Here is a 19,301-nt window from a genome sequence, read left to right on the forward strand (position 1 = left end):
CGTGAAGCGGACAGTTTCGCAACTTGCTTAGAATGCCAAGAATTGTTTGAAGCATACATACTTTCAAATGAGTAGCTCTAGACTGTGGCTATTGAAAACAGGGCAAATAAAATTTGCTCTGTTGACAATGGGTATTGGTGGAGATTTTATATCTTTCAACATTCATAATGCTCACATAGATAAGAAACTTGAGAGTGATGCACAAGACGGTAATTTATGTAAGCAAATGAAATGCTCGTTTTAAGAGCCTTCCACCTCTTTGGTCATACGCTTGACGTTTCCAAATATTCCGCTATATAACTAGCAATAACTTACCTCTATTTTGCATAGAGGGGAGTAAACAGGACACCCCTTTTCTTCATTAGGGCAAAACACAACCTGGTCTTTTATCACTTGAATAATGTCAAATGCTTCAGTCAGCTGCAACGAGAATAAAAAGAAACATTGTAGTTCCAAGTATTACGGAAAGTAGTGTTGTTTAAATGCCTTGAATTACTTTATATGCAGCGCTGGTAGACCACCAACACAGGAAGGAAGGCAAATTTTCGCTGGCCTAATTCACTCACGTGTAGGCGCGAGATTATACAGTACATGCTAAGGCAATGACAAGAAAAGTCCTTGCGTTCTTTCCATGTGATCGTCGTTTGGACTCTAACCTCCAGAGATGTCTTGTACATTATATTTCGGAGCGCTTTGGGTGAAACGGGTAGAATGGTCGCATCGTACTATAAATTAACAGAGCTCTAGCTTGCCTACAGATGTATTGCAGTTTGCGGCATACCGGGTTAACAGAGTCGTAGGCGGGAACAGCCCAGTTGGTGGCGCCATCTATTGGCGAAAAGTACAAGACAAAACAGAGCCTTAATACAGCAACCAACCATGTTAGACTCCATTTACACCGTAATGCATCGGCAGCGACATCGCTCTTAAGAGTGAGTCCTCTATTTTTATTCGACGAGAAGACTCGTGTGACTCAATATTCTTCCATGTAGTTGGAGAATGCGTCTCAAGATGTCGCTACTAGTGTTCCTATTTTGGCACACGTCTTTGGTAAACCGGCCAGTGTTCCGCACAAAGATATGTTTACATAGAAGCTGGAACTCTGAGTATCGGCCACTTGAAAAATGGTCACTGGGAAGAAAACAGCGTACAGTGAACGACAGCGATCCACAGGCTACACCTTGTTACCCGTTGTTTGTGCGTTGTTTCCTTTGCGTGATGATTAACCAACACACCTATGTTCTCGCATGTCCTGGGTCCCAGGTGGTTACTGGTATTCGCCCCTGTGTATGAATGCCGTACGACACAAACAGTAGATTCCGCCTATGGCGTGGGTCGTACCTGATCGACAGAGACATTCCTGTTCTCGTACTTGCAAAATATCGCCTCCGCTGGGCTTCCCCGGCAGACACACACGTTACAGAAAGCGTGTCCTTGCTCGTCCTCGTACATTCGCATGGAGAGCATACCGCACGTTCCGCACATCACGTGCCGAGGGAGCTCGTCTGCGAACCTCAGCTTGTGAGTGCCTCCCGGTAGGTCTCTGTACTCGACATCTGCTCCCATCCTAGTTTCCTGTAAAGACGTTTCGGTCAGGAACACGGTGACTTAAGCGTATTAGTGCATCTGCCGTTTAATGGAACACTAAACTATGTTTAGTCTATCAAAGCACTTTAAAGGATGCCTCAACGGACACAATTGCGAAGTTTGGTTATACATTAGAATTGTAGGGCGCCGTCTAAAGAGCGCATTACCACAAACATTTTTTTAATTGGCTCGAAAATAGGGAAGGTAGCAGAAGTATTGCCACGTTGCCATGCTGCCAGAAGCCACGCTTGTCGATTTGCAATGCCCAAACCTGGTTAAGAGCCTATTAATGTGAAGCTTTCTTAAGGTCTTGGTCGGGTTTCTAAGTTCGTTGTCATTTGCACGCCGGATATACTGTATTTGTGTATATAATACACACAGACAAGTCGAGGCACTGGGTATGTATTGCACAGTTTTTTTTTTATGGTTAACGTTTTTTCCTCAAACACTCACTGTTATCGATTTGTTGCGCGAATCGAGACCTTGCTTCTGGCTGCTGTCTGGTCCGGTTAACAACTTTGGCCACTGGTTATGAGCCACGGGGTGTGTGACCATTCTTGGCCAGTAAGCAAGAATGGATGTGCCACTCTGAAAATGCGTATGACTCCTTGAATGTGTTTAGATATATATGTCGTACTTCTTTGCGCATACACCTCGCATCAACATTCTTCCTTCGAGAAGCATCTTGGATCGCCTTCGGCCTTGTGACGCATGCAGGTAAGCGCTACAGACGACGAGGCTGGGCTCGTATCAACCGCTACTGCTTCTATCTCGCTAACTCAAACAAGCTTCGCTTCATTTAGATTCCAACGTTGCGTTGAATCTGCGATTTTCTTTATTGCTAGATTTCAACGCTATAACGAGATAGCATCGGTACTTAGCGAAGAAATTAGGACAGAGTTTTCCTTCTTGAATTTCTCTTTCGCGAAACGGAGTGCCGTTACGCGAGTATGATGTTACAAATTTAGATGTATAGATAGTTTACATGTGCTGTCGCGGACGCCGGTTCTCGTAGTGCTGGCATCCGAACATGGCTGGCCAAGATGACGTCAGAGCACCATATCACCCGTACATTGTTTTGCATTTTGAAGGTAACCGCTTTTCTCCGTGCTATCACAATCATCGATCTGTCGCTCGGCGCAAGAGGCGCCTGTCGTGCAGTCATATCTCTTGTTTACCCAGCTTCTCAACGTGCTAGTGCCCCCAGATGGCAGTCACAATGACGTCAACCAAAACCATCTTTATTTCTACGCTTCGCCCGATCTTTGCTGAATAAGTTCTCAAAGCGCAATATATTGAGCCTCTGGTTCCTTTAGAAGGCACTGGGGTCTCTCCTTATCGGCGAACAATTGACTAGTATCATGCAGACGCTACACATATCTCATGAGATCATGAAGAGCTAGCGGAGCAACATGAAACTTGCCGATCATTCTTGAAACTTTTCTGGTTAACCAAGGCGCTGCTCACAATCAGAGGGATCTTTCGAGTACTCCCGAATTGTAATTAACTATTGCCAATTAAACTTTTTCTTTAGTGCCACTTCCAGACATGCTCATTAAGTGTATACGTGTGCTATTGTTGACTTTCGTTCACACAGCTTACCACCCCTTTCTATATTGAGAAGAAAAAAAACGGTTACATTTTCTTTTTCACCGATATCACTATATCACGAAAGAAAAACAGAATTGAAAACAATGAAGTTCGAGCAGATACTAGTGAGTTTTAGATAGAGCGGTCGAAACTGGAAACAAAGACAAGAATTTCGAGAAGATACTACCAATTTTTCGATGTAGCGGTCATAACAGGAAACAACAATGAACAAAGAAACGAATAGGGTACAATGAGAATAGCCATTAAGTGATTCCAATAAATGACACGAAGTGGTGTATTCTTGTATGGATAGCTAGAAGAAGCAAAGGAAAATGAACAATGCCGTCCTTATCCAAAATACATGAATTTGAGGTAAAAAATAAAATAAAAAAAAGAAACGTTCCAGTTTATTTGCACAATTTCCGCGATAAGGTAATGAGTAACGTCGTAGTGCGAGACTCCGGGTTAATTTTGACCACCTGTGGTTCTTAACTTGCCTCTATATATAACTCCATGAACGATTTAATTCGCCCCCGGCGAAATGCTACCGACGCGGCCAAGATGAAACCCCCAGCCTCGAGCTATGCAGCGCACCGCAATAACCAGTGAGCTACCACGGCGGGTTCATATAAAATAATATTTTCGTTTAGCCTTTTATGCAATGTTATTATTCTGTACTGGTGTTATTTCCCTCCTTTGAAGGAAACCTATATATTAACGATGCGAAATGGGCGAGTCTCTAACAAAAACTACTGCGACGTTGTGCTATTGAATAATCTGGACCTTAAGAAGCTATGCCCCTGAATTGGTGACGATCGATGCTCACAACTAACCTCGATTCGGACACCACAGTTCCCAACAGAAGGCACAGCTCAATTATAAGGAGCCCATTTTGAAAACACCAGCATTGACAGTAGGCAAATGAGAGGATCCGCGACCTGGGTTCAATTCGTATAGATTCACCGCACGTCACCACAGACTGACAGCAAACACGAGTAGTTAGAATGCTTCCATTTCGGTCACACAATAAAACACTGAATGAAAGAAGGAAACAGGCGTTGACAACATTGATCACGTGTCTCTCTGTCTGGCTTCGTTCGACGAGCTGCTCGAAATCGACCCCCAGAGGCTTGCCGTCGGGTTAACAAATAGCTTTCAACCAACATGCAGACGTCAATTCACTTCCCGCTAAGAGGAAAGACCGAAAAAAATGACTACACACCCGAAATAGCGAATCGCAATCGCTGAACTAACCCTGTCGCTGGGGCAGCTAGCAGATGTTGCCTCCTGTATTTCGCGTGCGGACAGCTCGACTCACGGCTGAACGGCTCCCCTTCCGAGCAGCACACTGGCAGCGTTCCAACTGTTCGCCAGTCAACTGCAGCGAGTGATAACGTACGTCGGCGCTGATAGCCAGAATGCGAAGCAACGTCGAGAACCGATTCCGTCAAAGCAAGGGGAAGTTGCAATCGGGACGAACGAAAATACGAATGTGACAGCTGAATAGTGACACATTAATCATGCGACCCTGGTGGCAATGGTCTTGTAGGGTCATTGAGTCGCGAACTAATAAACTTTAAAATAGCAGAAGTGTTTCTTTTTCAGACGTCATAATTACCTAATAGTGAATTTCGTGATACTTTGATTAAGGAAATTCAAAAATCTTTTTTTTTTATTTCAGATAGATTGTTCTTTTTCGGTTCATTGTTTATTCGTCAAGTCAAGCTTCAATCCGGCTCTAGGCGATGATGCCTGTGCCATTTGGCTTTCGACCAACTATAGTTCCAGTGTTCGCGACCGATATAAATCGGCGTTGACAGACGGCTAGCTATCTGTATAGAAAGGTCAATATACTTGCCCACGAGGAGCGATCCGCGTGCTTTGGACGGCGTTGGAGACATCTGCGATGCGGTGCTCTAGCGTTGCCGATCTATGGCAGTGCACTGCTTGCCTACATTGCTACACAATTACGTGCTTATGGTACAGTTCTCGGCTTCTTCTTTGATTCACCTCCCTTTTTTTTTTTGGCTTGGCTTAAAGGTCGTCACGTAGCGCTCACTCCTATCTTTTCTTTACTCCATGTTGACCTCTGTACACCTCCAACGTTCGCCGTACAATCTTCATTCCGTGAGGAACAATACTGACACATGGAAATAGCTTGAAGTACGGCTGGTTCGTGCGAGGGGCAAGTGCCAAAGAAAACATAAAACAGTGAGAAGATGTGACACCGTGTTTTTTGCTGGAATGCCAACGTTTACTCCGACAAAGTTATTGGACAGAAAACAGACACCCTTGTTATACCGTGCGTACGTGCCCAGACATGTCTGCCGTGACGCAGCATATGTGCAAGGTTTTTTTTTCTGTAGTTATTAGGGGGAAATATGGTGCTGCAATTGGTAATTCTCGGTTGGAATTACCGCAACTTGGTGTATTTTACTTCGATTCGGCGTTGATTCGTCGAGGAAGCAGAATGCAGCTTTGTACACATGTTTCTATCGACGCCATTGTTCCTTGGTACTTAGTCTACTAGCATGCCAAAAAGCTGCGGAAACGAAGTGTGTGACATCATGACAGCACGGCAAGCACGTTTTGCACCGGGCGAGAAATCGAGAACAGTGATAATATGACGACAAACATGGGAGTTTCGCCCCACAGGCGAAGCATTGACTACAATAGGAAAGCTTCGCAATAAACTTCTCGGACGGTGTTTTAATTATACGCGCATCCGACTGACGCGGACGCGATATACGCGGATGCGCCAAAATTTCTGGCCCCCTTAAGAGCTTTAGGACGCCCTGTAAGGCCTGTAATGGCATCGCCGAGACTCCACTACGCTGCCGGTATTGAGCCACGCCACTAAAACTACATTCATTTTTGAGCTCTAGTTTCGCACTTTGAATATTTAAAAAAATGGTGCAGCTTCACACCAGTGGTGCGAAGTCTGAGCAATCGAAGCTGTTAGCCATTTCTTAGCTTTACCTTGGCTTTTCATTAGATTTAACTTGGTTCTCTCTTAGCTTTAACTTGAATCTCTGTTAGCTTTACCTTGGCCTTTTTATTAGCTTTAACTTGGTCTTTCTATTAGCTTGGGTTTGCTAGGCTTTAGGTGGCGTTGCTGGGGAAACTCTGGATCAGTGCGAAGTCTTCGGAGTCGCTTTCGAAGTGGCAACGGGGCGCTTTCGCGCCGCTCCTCCTCTTCATCGGGCGTGACGAGCTTCTACAGACGATCCATGTGCTGGCGCAAACTATCGAGGCAAAGTGTGTGTCCGCGCCTTGGTGACGCGAAGCTATATACTCCGGAGTGACGTCAATGCTTAGCTCCGCCCCCGCGTGGCTGTGGGGAGAAGCTAGGCAGAGCTACGGCGGAGGAGCGAGCGGTGCTGTTGCGGTTAGGCTAGACGCTTGGCTTCAGCTTCCCTAGCTCTCGCTTCAGCTTTTCGGAAGCGACGAGTGTCCAGTTCTCTGGTCGAAAGCTGCCGAACCGCCGCCAGAGGCATGGGCTGCAGTCAAGGACACTGGGCGCGTTCAGCGCGAACGTGGGGAAACGCGGTCGGCGTCGGCAGTAGTTCTATGTGTCCTACTACCGCCTGCCTCACTCCTCCTCTCCACCTCGCCTCCGCTATGCTGCGCGGTGCTTTTTTATACTCTGCTTTCACTCTCTCTCGGCTTTCTCTCCTCCCCCAGCTCGGCGAAGCAGTTGTATGCAAGGAGGTGGCGCTCCGTTGCTAGGCGGCGCCCGTGACGTTAGCGCCAGGCGGAGGAGTTTTCTGCGTACTCCACCGGACTACCTCCAGCTTAAACAGCTTCGCTGTTAAAGGTGCATGAGCATCGTTCAGCCTGCATTGCTTTGAACTTACCATTGTACGGAAAAATCGTCGTGCAAAACAAGAAAAAGTCAACTAGGAGGACCAATTTTCATTATTCTTGCGTCTATGGTGTGTACGCCGTCTGCCTCTCCGTACCATGAATATCTACCAACTTGCTCAGCCTTTTCTTGTTATAATGCTCAACTTACCATTTCCAGCGTTAAGTGCACTCGACATCTTTTATTTAACGACAGCGGATATACAGACACAGGAGGCACATTCATGCCACCACCTGCTGCGTTGTCGTGCTGTCCCACACGCTAACGTAGGCGCGGTTCGCACGTGGAAGTCTCCAGAGACGCGTAGTGTGTTTGGCAACAAAAAGAAAAAAGTCGCAGTTTCGCCCGTAATGCGAAGCATCGATTGTGATAGCAAACTAGTGGACAGATATACGACGTAAGGACTGTAGTTTTATTGGCCGTATAAACTTGAAAACATAGGCACACTAAATAAATTTACAAGCATATGATGTCACGCGCGCACAAGAAAACATGAACGCATCTCACTCGTTGACAGCGGAAACTCGCTGGCAAAACGCTGTAGTGAGTAAACGCGTCGGCAGCAGCAGCGAGCGAATTGACCCTCGTCCCGCCGCCCGCATCAACGTGAACTAAGCCGCGAAAACACAGCGCAGGGAGGAAGGACTCGGCCCCCACCGCAAATGGCTTTCAAGATAACAGTCGAACGGAAGGAAGCGCGCGGCGTAATACGCAACCTCACGCCTCCCTCCCCTCTTTTGGAACCTTGCAGCACGGGGGTCGCGCGCGCGACTGGAAGACAGCTCGCTTCCTTCTCGCTTCACTCTCTTGCGTGCGCGAGCTAGAGCCGTGATCGCCGGCTCACCCTCGCACGCTTTCACTCGCACATACAGAATACGGCGCGCGGCGACGATTTTATCGCCCTTGGACTTCATAGGGAACTTCACGGTGACGACGAATCGAAGTGGATGCGCCGTGGCACCGTCAAAAAATTTTAGAAATTATGGGGTTTTACGTGCCAAAACCACGATCTGAATATAAGGCACACCGTAGTGGAGGACTCCGGAAATTTTGACCACCCGGGGTTCTTTAACGTGCACCTAAATCTAAGTACACGGGTGTTTTCGCATTTCGCCCCCATCGAAATGCGGCCGCCGTGGCCGCACGGCAACGCTATGCACATACGCCTCGGTGGCGGAGCCAAGGGAGCGTTCTCCCTTCCGCTGCTAGCGGGCACATTGCGCACACGCCACTATAAACACTACCGTTTAAGAAAAGCTGCTGCGCGTGTGCACTGCTCGGATGGGAGCGAGCAGTAATCGTCAAGCTAACGTCAAGCTTCACTGGGCGCTGAGTAACGTATACGGTTTCTCACTGGTGTTTATTTCACCCACAGTGGAGATGTGGTGGTTAGCAGGGGAGCTGAAAGCACTGGCGGCCGCGGATCGTAGCAGCAGATCATGCTATAGGAGCGGCTGCATTGCTGTGGCTACTTAGATCACCATACTCGCGCGACCGTGTGGTCAAGCGCGTCGCTTTGGCGCTATGGGCGATGTTGTATGCATAGTCTTCGTCGCCGCCCCACTTATGGTGTACTTTATCTGTACTTTCTTTCTGGTCACGAAACTTCACCGAAAGTTTCATATATGGACAGAAGGTGGCACCAGACGCACTGGCGTAAGTAGAAGGGAATCAGTCTGCCGCGCTAGATGGCCGGGCTGCGTGATCATGCAATTCTTTCATCACGAAAGGCGCCTCTCCCACATTTATTTCAGCATGTTTACAGAGGGAACACGCAACGGGGTTGTACGGCAAAATATTTTAGCGTGTGAGGCGTTTGTGCTAAAGTAATCCATGGCAGCGTTGTATGATCGATGTCGCATGCGTATAATTAGCACATTTTACAAGAAGTTCAAACACAACGCTAAGCTTGCCATCGTTGTCAGTGCTTCGTCCTTGGGCGAGACGGTCAATTTGTCTTTTAGTAATATAAATTACGCGGGTATGCACGGCCCACGCCTTGAGAGTTAGAAGACCTCCACAGATGCGCAGTGCGTTTGGCCGCAAAAGCGACAAAGTGCGACACCTCCCAGGGAACGATTCTAGCGCGTGTTGGCTCTGCTTAGTTGGCCCCGCCAGACTGCCGGAGCCAGGGCGACGTTCTTAATTCTGCTGCTTCTAACGCTTCTACTACGCATGGTGCGGCCGCACTTGGCCTATCTTCAAAGCGACCTGTGATGTGGGCAAAGTGCGCCAAGTGCTGGTAGCTTCGCATGATCTGTGCTTTCGCCACTTAGTTCGCGTTGAAGTGAGAGGCAGCATGAAGGTCAATTCCCTCGCTGCTGCTGCCGCTCTTACGCCAGCGTTTTGACGACGAGTGTACGCGGTGATCGAGCGAGAAGTTTGCCTGTGCGCGCGTAACACCGTGCTTTTTCACTTTGTTACTAAGAGAATGTTTACAAGCTTACACAGGCCGATAAAACTACTATTCTTGCGTCATATAACCACTAATTTGCCATCGCAATCAATACTTCGCCTATTGCGCGAAAGTGCGGCTTTTTACCTGATTATTTAGACGTGAGATAATCTGAGCAAAGCCAGTGCAACGTCTTGCTGAGCGAGCTGGTGCTTGGAGCGATGGCAGAAGAGGCGCATAAATTGTACGCTATACCAATGGACACATAGAAACACTGACACACAGGCACAGAAAAGTCTGGTGTGCATTTGTGTGTCTGGGTACATTGCTTATGTACAATGTTCGCGCTCGTTCTTCCATGGCATCAAAGTCAGTACGGCCGCGTCAACATTTAAAATTCCATCGAAAGCAATAAAGTGCATAGCTTTAAAGATGTTCAAATACGAAACATTTACCGTGATAAGACTGTAATATGTGACCTGATCCTCTTCAAGAAACTGTGTTCATCCCTGCATAGGGTTTCCAAGGTCATGGAGTTTCCTTCTATTGTAACTAGAAGGACCAGTGGCACCGTTATCGTTAAGCTTCCATGGGAATGATGGTTAGTACATACATTTGTCTGGTTTTTGTGCCTGTGGCGTCCGACCTTCGTGTGTCTTTGCTTACTACATATCATCCGCCTTTGTGGGCCTAAGGTCCGAAGAAATCTTAATTTTTCCAAACACAGAAAGCAACAAGGCTCTACGCATATGCAGAATCATCGCGCATTGTTTCACTTATATTCCGATATCGTGGCGAAGATGCCTAATTCGTCAAACTTTCAAATTACACTGAAGCCACCAGGAAGAGCTTTACTTAAACCTATATACTAACCATCATTCCCTGTCTGGCTCAACCACCATGATTGCAACGCCCGTATAGATGCTAGCGTCAGGCGTCCCTCTAGTAATGTCTGTAGGAACCTCTAGGCATCCCCGAACACCCTTCGACTGCATCAATGATTATCCGAAATGAAGTGTATTCGGTCCATACACTGTACGTAAGCCACACTCGTTCTGTTGTGAATGGTGTTGGTAACGCGCATCTCTTCAGATTTTCAAGAATCTTTACCTCTCCGCATTCCATAGGGCCGGGCCGTACTATCGTCATGCAAACTTTAGGAGTGCGTAGAATTTCACGCTACGCCCCTGTTGGAGTTTGTAACTGTAGTGACGGGAATTTGATGATTTAAACAACACGTCCGGCTCCTAAATATGCAGCTGCATTCGATATCTATGCGTTACATCTATGCAGCGGCAACGGGAAGCCCCAATCTAAGCAAATTTTTAGCGTTAGCTTCTCTTCCGCCTTTCCGGCAAAATGTCGCAGGGTTTAAGTGGGATTCCTGACACAAATGTAGCGAAAGTGTGGCACCAGGTGGCCTCAGATGACAGCACGCATCGGCCAAAGGCTGCTAGGCATTTTAAAAAGAGCAATGAGCACTATGTCTTTATTAGAGATATACATATGTTGCGTAGGCTAGAAACAGTTTTTAGTAGAGATATACATATGTTGCGTATACATGATACATATGCTCTAAATCTCGTTACCCATTTAGTCCCCAGTAAGTTAGTCGAACCTATTAGCAAGAACATACCAGTTACTAAGAGGAACATACGGGAGCGAACATCCTTGAGTGCCTGCTCTTTCTTCAATCGAGCTTCTTAAAACTGTTACAGTGTAGCACTCCTAATATTGTTCCACATAAGTGTCCTAAATAAGTGTCTAAAAACATCGCCTTTTCATTGCGTATAAGTCCCACGAACTAAGTGAAACGTATTTAAAGAAGTTCGATTTGGCGCAATTAAGGTGGAACCAGGTAAGGGCGCACGAACAGCGATAATTTCCGTCTGCATCTTTAAGCTGCCACACTGCGCCGGAGGACGGAAGATGCGTGCAGATATGAAGTTGATCAAGCAATCATTTGCTGTTGCGCAATTCAAGAAAAGTGCGCATGACGCGGCACAAAACTGCGCCACCTCTTGAGTGAAGGCGGCGATACGCTCTATAACACCTTCTCTGCAATATTCAGAGCGTTTCTACGAAGTTATAAAGTTACTTTTTTTGTCATTTTTGCTGGCAGTACACCTATAATAACGTTACACAATTTGCGAACATAATAGTATGCAAATGATCCATGAAGGACCACTCATGAGAGCGTACATTCATTATGCCCAATGGATGTCATCGTGATTGGTGCTTTATTCATCCGCGTGCATAGTATAAAAAAATCTAATGGCAAATTAGTTTGGGCAGCGGAATGTACCATAAAAGTCTTGACTCGCAACACGTCAATATATTGCACCCAGAGATCAAAATTCACAGCCCAGTTCTTAAAGGAGGAGTACTGAACTTCCAAAGTCCTCTGAGTGAATGAACGATTGCTTGTATAGTTACACTTAACAAGATGTTTCATCGTCTCTAAATTATAAATATAAAAATACTTGTCCCTTCTCAGCATTCCTAATCTTCACGCGGTTATGCAAAAAGGCCGGTAGCAAAATGTATATTTAGTTCTGCGCCGAGAGGTACACCTAGCTAGCCTCTTCTCCATAGTTAAACGAGTACTTATAAGGGTTGACTCCCTGTGGTAACTACCCAGTTGTTTCTCAAACTTCAGTCTCCTGACTTGAGAAAGAATCGCTAAATGATTTCTCCAGATTGTTCGACACATCGTCGACACTCTGCTCCGCTTGTTCCGGGGTTTGGCTGCAAGCATCCACAGAAGACTTTGCTGTTTGCGAGTAAAGCTCCTGGGAAATGCGTCGTCCAGTGTCTATGCGATGCAAGTCTGTGACAGTGTCGCCATGACATGCAAGCGGCAGTGAACAAATTATGTTTGTCTGAAATTTACTCCGTGCAGTCACTTGAGTTTCAAGTGGAGTGTACGTCGACGCTTGAAATTGAGGAGCCAGAACTGTCGAGTCAACGTCGTCTTTTCGATGGGTGGCATCTGGTGCTGTAGTGGCGGTGTCGGTTTTGCTAAAGGTGGCGTTCACTACTTTTGCCGGCTCTTCTTTGGGAGCTTGTGAAATTGCAGACGTTTGAGTTCTCTTCCGGGTGCCTTGAGAGTGATTTCCGTTGTTTTCTCCAGATTCACAGTGATGCTTTGATACCTCAGACATCAAACGGTCGTCACTCTCTTCACAGTTATGTGTCTTTTGAATATGCGTAAAACTGCGTGGACCTGAATCAGCCCCCAAAAGCTTACTGAAGTATTCCAGCCGTAGTTGCCGTATAGTGTTTTCGAGCTCTAAGTTTACGTTCGAATTGCGCAAGTTCCTTCCAAGCGATTTTTCCTTAAGGTCTAGGTGACTCAAAGAAACCGCTGTGTTTCTCGACCGGTACCGGGCTGCTGTGATGGTCGTGCCTGCCCTGAACTCGTCCGTGACCCCGTTGTTACCGTGTTTTTTCTTCATGGTACTGTTCCGAAATATCCGCGCATTTTGAGGTGATCTTCCTCGTGACGTCTCACACTTCGTGTTGCCGTTTCCCGGAGCGTGCGTTTGGTGGTTTTCGATTTGTTCGCGTTGGATATTAAACGGAGTAGGAGGGATTTCTTCGCTTACGCTTTCAGTTAGAGAAGAACCCACAACATACTTCGGTTTGCTATCTTCATCTGCGGCTTCACTGGAAAAATCCTTATTCGGTTGATGACACGAAGGTACTCCTCGAACCATGTGCCCAGGAATACTGTGTGGATTGATTTTTATATCTTGTGCCACCGCAGAATACGCCGGCTTATCCTCACAAATACAGTTTTGTGTTTTAGAGGAAGAGGACTCGCTGTACTCATAACTTCCGCATTTTCGGTGACAGCTCTCTTGCGCATCGTCTCGGTCAAGATGGAATGCTCCTGTTGTAGCCGGCGTCGGGTTGGGCACTGTGACTGCCTCTGCACACGTTATTCGGCAAGGCTGCTTGACTTCGCTTCTATCACTGTTATCTTTCGTTGCTGCTAGAGACTCTACTGGTTCAGCTGCTGAGGGTCCTGAATGCATTGGCGAAGATGCGCTCTGGATTGCTGCGTTGCTTTTTTGTTCTGTAGAAACTAAGCGGCTGCTGAGACCACTGGCTGACCTGTCTGTTTCATCACTCTCTCTCTCGTGGGTGCCCTTTAGGCTGAGTTCTTGTTGTGTTTGCTCGTGCGTTTTTTCGCACCCGCCTTCTCGGGATTGCACTATCCATGCACCTTGCGATGATCTTCCTTGTGGCGTGTCGTACGACGTGCTGCCGCTTCCCAGAGCGTGCGTTTGGAGGTCTTCGATTTGTTCGCGTGGGAAATTAGCATGAGTCGAAGGTATTTCTTCGCTTAAGCTTACAGTTAGAGGGGAACCCGTAACATACTTTGCTTTGCTATCTTCCTGTGGGGTTTCAGTGGAATAACCCTTATTCGTTTGATTACACGAAGGTACTTCTCCACCCATGTGTCCAGGAATAGTGTGTGGACTGATTTTTCTATCCTGTGCTACCGCAGAATACACCGGCTTATTCTCACAAATACGGCTTCGTGTTTGGGAGGAAGAGGACTCGCTGTACTCATAACTTCCGCGTTTTCGGTGACCGTTCTCATGCGGATCATCTCGGTCATGAGGAAATGCTCCTGTCGTAGTTGGCGTCGGGTTGGGCACTTTGACTGCCTCTGCACACGTCATTCGGCAACGCTGCTTGACTTCAGTGCTATGACTGTCATCTTTCGTTGCTGATAGAGACTCTACTGCTGGCTCAGCTGCTGAGGGTTCTGAATGGTGTGACGAAGATGCGTTCTGTAACGCTGTGCTGCTTTTTTGTTCTGAAGAAACTAAGCCGCTGCCGAGACCACAGGCTGACCTGTCTGTTTCATCACTCTCTCTCTCGTGGGTGCCCTTTAGGATGAGTTCTTGTGTTTGATCGTGCTTTTTTACACGCCCGCCTTCTCCTCGGAAGCCTGTTTCTGACAAAATTTCATGAATATTTATAGCACCTAATGTTGAGGTGATGTCATCAGGAAGTTCGGCGACCGACAATTTTTTTGCTTTCTCGCTATCTGGCGCCTCTTCCTTCTGCAATGTAAAAAAGCAAAAATTTCATATTAGATACAATCATAAAAGACAGACCAAAAAACTTAAATCAATCAAATAAAGAAAAGAAACGAGGCGCTGCTTCAAGGCAGACGCAGAAGTGGCAACCTGGAGTTTCACACTTTCCGGCTGCTAAGCATGAACGACGTTTGCTTTCTAGAAAGTAAAATATCAACTACATGAAACGTCTATCCGACGTATTCCTGGCTTGACGCCACACGGCGTCGGCACGTCTACTTCACGTAGTACAAACTTTGGTACATGCTGAGACGAATAACGCTTTTTCCGGGATTAGCGTGCGGTCTTCAAAAAGCGTAATATGTTCATGGCGACGTAAGGGGGTCGACGCTTAACATACGTGCCACTGGACCTCTATACCTGAAAAGTGAGCCTACACAGAAATCCTACGTCGTGTTCTTCATGTACGCCATAGTTTGTTCTATTCACTCATAGAGCACGTCTTCCGCTCAACGGCCGACAGTTTTTAGAAGATTTACGCCATTTGGATGCACGTCGTGGATTTACCACGGTGGTGTACTCAGTGTGGTAAGTGAAGTGCTTGAAATTTAATGCCGTGGGTGTTTAAAGGAACGAAAGGATAACAACAAAGAGTGCGCGTGGATGTGTGTGCATTGCTAGGCTAAGGGAGATGACAGCAGTGCCAAGCATAAGGACACTCACTGCAAGAAAGAAACAAAAGAAACAGCAGCCAATCGCGGAAGTCCACGCAGCCCAGGCCAACATATTCGTGAAACGACACGATGTTCCATTTACGCAATCCTGCGGAACAACGTAGCCAAGGTGAAAAAAGAAAAAGACGAAGCACGTTTTTTTTTAGCAAACAAAGCATTGGATGGTCCGTTTCGGCATCAACAATTGGCGCAAATGGCCAAGGATAGTGAGCGAAAACAGAATTCACGTCATTCATCTCACCAGAAAAATGCTGCAGGTACTGACACACCACGCCGGGTTGATAGCTTGTAATTCAGGATCTAAATTTATGAAGCGTGCCCTGTTGCCTCAGACTTGCTCAAGCTTGTAGCATATTTATTAATGCTTCCGCATCATTCCACAGGAAACCATCTTCACCAAATTCTCTTGCTGAATAAAAAGCAGATATAAATACTATTTTACTTCGCGCTAGTATCTTGGTTTGCTCTGTAGCCTAATGCTTCTTGCTCATGTTTGCCTTTTAGATACGTCACTGCACTACTATCCTATGGTATGAAACATCCACGCGAAAAAAAAAAATGCGGGTCCTAGCATGGCTATGAAAAAACTGCGCACTAAAGCCCGCTGTGATTCGCGTCTGACAATGTTCTCACGGAGGGGTTGTGCAAAAAAAAAAAAAATGTAGGAACCACCTTGCCCGGCAACTAAAGTTCAAACAGAAGAAAAGAAAGAAACTGCAGTTCCAATGCACAAAATGAAATCTATGCGAACTGGTAATTAAATGGTCAGGAGTCAGGAGGCCAAGACCTCGTCAGGCATTTTGCCTTTAGTCTTTGCCTCCCGCAGGAATAGTGTATTCTTCCTGCCAATAAATACGTTTGACTTTGACTTTACAACTAACCGCGACGTGAAAGTTTTTGTTTCTTACATCGTAGGAAGCTTAAAATATGGCACAATGTTTATGGTTATCCATCACAAAAGTCGCAACTCTGTTCTCATTCGACTGTTATGTTCACGCCCTACGTCGCGACTCACAAGCTAAGCCGAAATGAAGATGCCGAATTAGGAAGATGAGCAGCGTCAGCAGTCTAAGCAGTGACGTCGCGATGACGAGAGCGTTGTATCATGCGTGTCGACAGAAGAATGGAGTTGATAGGCGCATGCACAGAGCAGTATGACACATAGGTAGCTAAATTTTGGGGTTTGGTACTTCTTCGGTCGCAGACGCGCCTAACCATTGTGGAGCATCGGCCAAGAATGAGCACACACTTATTACACATACTGAGCGGCTAGGTTAAGCAAAATTAAGCAAATGGAAGAATTCGTTCAATATAATGCGCTTTTTTATTAACAGGTCGGTGCGCTTTAGAGATACCTATGAGTCGTCATCAAATCTTCCATACTTGTTTAGGAATTATTATTTCTTTTTTGCTTCGCACAACAGGGATCCACAACTGGAACCACTAAATATGGTCAGTACATAAGCGTTATGCGTGGTGTTTCATTTTAACATTAATGGAACTGGCTAAAAAATCGCGTATCCTATAGAGCCGAAATAGCCTTATTCAGCAGGATTACTCTAAGAGGTGGGCATTACTTGAACTGGAAATCAAAATGCCCGATTGACCTACTAACGCCATTTCAGGAATCGGCTTTTTAAAAAAATCATTAATGCACATATTGCAATGAACGAATGGAAGACACTAATTTCACAAGGCACGTCCACTTGGAACCAATCATAAAACTAGTATCAGTTTTAAGATAAGCGTAGTTGAATTCGCCGTAAAAATCCACTTTGTTACACTTTGCCTTTTTAACAAAGCACCTTTTTATGCCTTGAAGGCAAAAAAAGAAGATTACCGGCACACCCATGCATTTCGTTGCAAATTTTGGGCACTCATGTCTCGAAACAGGTGTCAACCTGAGAATTCCATCCAAGTGCATATGACTTCCGTAGTCAGCGGCTGCAATTTGTAAATTTTAATATGAGCCTTAAATTAACTAGTTCAGAAGTTTTTTTTAGTAAAGCTTAGGTAACTAACCAAATATTTGTTCCTCATTTGATTGCACGTAATATCCCCAACTGAGCGTAATCATGCTCAAGAGTTGCAATTGTGTTACATGGGAGGGCTGATTTTTAAAATTCCGTTATTAAAAAAATAAACACCTCATATAAGTTAATTCGCTGGTACTTGCATTCGGCACACATATTATTTTGTACATATATTCACAAACATATTCGCAGAGATACCCACGTCAAACCCGGCAGGGTAGGGAAATAAGGCTTCGCTTTAATATTGTAGGTGCTATAGCATGGATACGTTTGGAGGCAGTCTTACCTTTCCAAGAGCTTGAAGTGGGTCCAACTCCGGCTGCTTCGCTGCTGCCAAATACCGCATATCCTCTTCAGGTGCATCTGAGGCCTCCGTTTCCGTTATCGCACGATTGGACGATGTCACTGATGACGTGTCCCCGGGCACATCAGCTTCGGCAGCATCTATGCCAACTTCATCGACCATGACATAATTGAGATCTTTAGGAATAACCGGATGCCTTCGCAGGTACAGCTTAGCGTCTTCGCTTAGTCGTGAATGCAGCACTGAAGGCACGTACTTCAGAATATCATCCCAAGTCACCTCTGACCCCTGTGGCCAAACATTCAACGGGAGGCAAGCCCTGGCAAAGAGGGCAGTAATCAGGCAGTCAAAGGGTTGCGGTTCGTAAGGTGCGTCTATAAAGTCGCGAACCATGTGATCAAGCTTCAACGTGATCAATTTAGGCACGAAGTGGGCGTACCTCGCTGCCTGTTTGGTTCTGGTGTCTTTAAACTGTTCTTCGATGGCAACGTACGCTGCGTACCAGTTTCCGGCAGTCGCGTGTGGAAGCCAAGTGTCGACATTCGTAGACCACCCGGAACATAGCTGCGGTTCTTGTCCGGTATGCGAGGAGCTTTCTCCAGGAGTTCCCCTGCCTTCAACTGTGATTGAAGTTTTGCTCTGGGAAGAGAAAGCCGTCAACATGCAGGGTTGGTTTCTGAAAGCTTTAGGGTCGTTAAGTGATGATGATCTCGTTATATGAATACACAGCTGCTCTGGGCCCTTCGTTAAAGGTTTTGCTTTTGTTGCCGTTGGTCAAGAGTGCTTAAGGGAAATCAAACGAATATAGCTTTCCACACCACACTTCGGCAACAATGTTTTTGTAAAGATATGGAAATGAAACAAAACAGATATAACAATTACATAAAGCTTCATAACTAGAAGCTTCATAACCATCATTAATAAATCAGTACTGGCGTGACCCTTTCAATTTTTTTTCTTCTGTTAGATGAAGGTGTGAACCCCTGTGACCATGCAAAAGTTACTGGCAAGTTTCGGAGGGCCACGAATAATTTACTGTTACCTGGTTATTGCTAATTTGCTGGTTACTCTACCAACCAGTTTCGATCACGGTACACCGGGTATGGATGTGTCGGGACGTGATCTTACGCTGGAGAGCTCAGTTTAGGCGATTGATTTGACTGCCACGAAGTATCGTAGCCAGAATAAATGTGCAAAACACATTTGCCGAACTTTATTTTTTTTTTGCTTTCTTGTTTAATGCGTAATGTTGTTACACTTAGCCTTGTTGCTAAACCACGCCAGAAGATTTAGTTCTGCGTCCTGACGTCACAATAATGCCAATAACGCGAAGTCCGGAATTTCAACGCAAGTTTTAATATAAAATAAAGTATCTTAGGTGGAGTTCTGCGTTTTCGGGATTATTACTGGGAAGATATAGCGGTTGTATTTTAGACTATTTCTTTCGCCAAATACAAAGTTTATCGCACATTCACATTCCGTCGGAATCAAGTAGGAAGTTTCCTTTTCTGTTTAACTTTTACATGCCTCTTAGTAACCAGAAAATAAAACAAAGCAAGGCAATGTAATTAGCCGCAGGAATGTTTGTTTTTTTATTTCCGCTAAGCATATACAATTGGGTTTCTCACAGTCGCAAGTGGCTGTAATATATTCAAGCTTAATTAACAATGTTAAAATCGGTAATTCTTCGCGTTCTCGTTTTAGGGGACAGAATATCTAGAACTCCATTTCACCGT

The 19,301-nt window shown here is 45.8% G+C and overlaps 1 protein-coding gene across 14 annotated transcripts in view; it reads right to left on the reverse strand.

Annotated features, from left to right (window-relative positions):
• The window catches only part of LOC119464238 (uncharacterized), a 92,459-nt gene that overhangs the window by 25,706 nt on the left and 47,452 nt on the right, over positions 1-19,301 (reverse strand). For 5 of the 14 annotated variants that reach the window (XM_049655510.1, XM_037725135.2, XM_037725133.2 and 2 more), the window contains exons 11-13: positions 17,548-18,204; positions 1,342-1,575; positions 316-420 (exon numbers count right to left, since the gene is read on the reverse strand). In XM_049655510.1, the coding sequence (XP_049511467.1) occupies positions 316-420; positions 1,342-1,575; positions 17,548-18,204 (996 nt within the window). Of the gene's footprint in view, positions 1-315; positions 421-1,341; positions 1,576-9,025; positions 14,519-17,547; positions 18,205-19,301 lie in introns of those variants that run through there. The other 9 variants (XM_049655506.1, XM_037725128.2, XM_049655508.1 and 6 more) reach the window with 6 other exon arrangements.

Source organism: Dermacentor silvarum, chromosome 9, assembly GCF_013339745.2.
Source record: "Dermacentor silvarum isolate Dsil-2018 chromosome 9, BIME_Dsil_1.4, whole genome shotgun sequence".
In the NCBI taxonomy this organism is placed as follows: Eukaryota; Metazoa; Arthropoda; class Arachnida; order Ixodida; family Ixodidae; genus Dermacentor; species Dermacentor silvarum.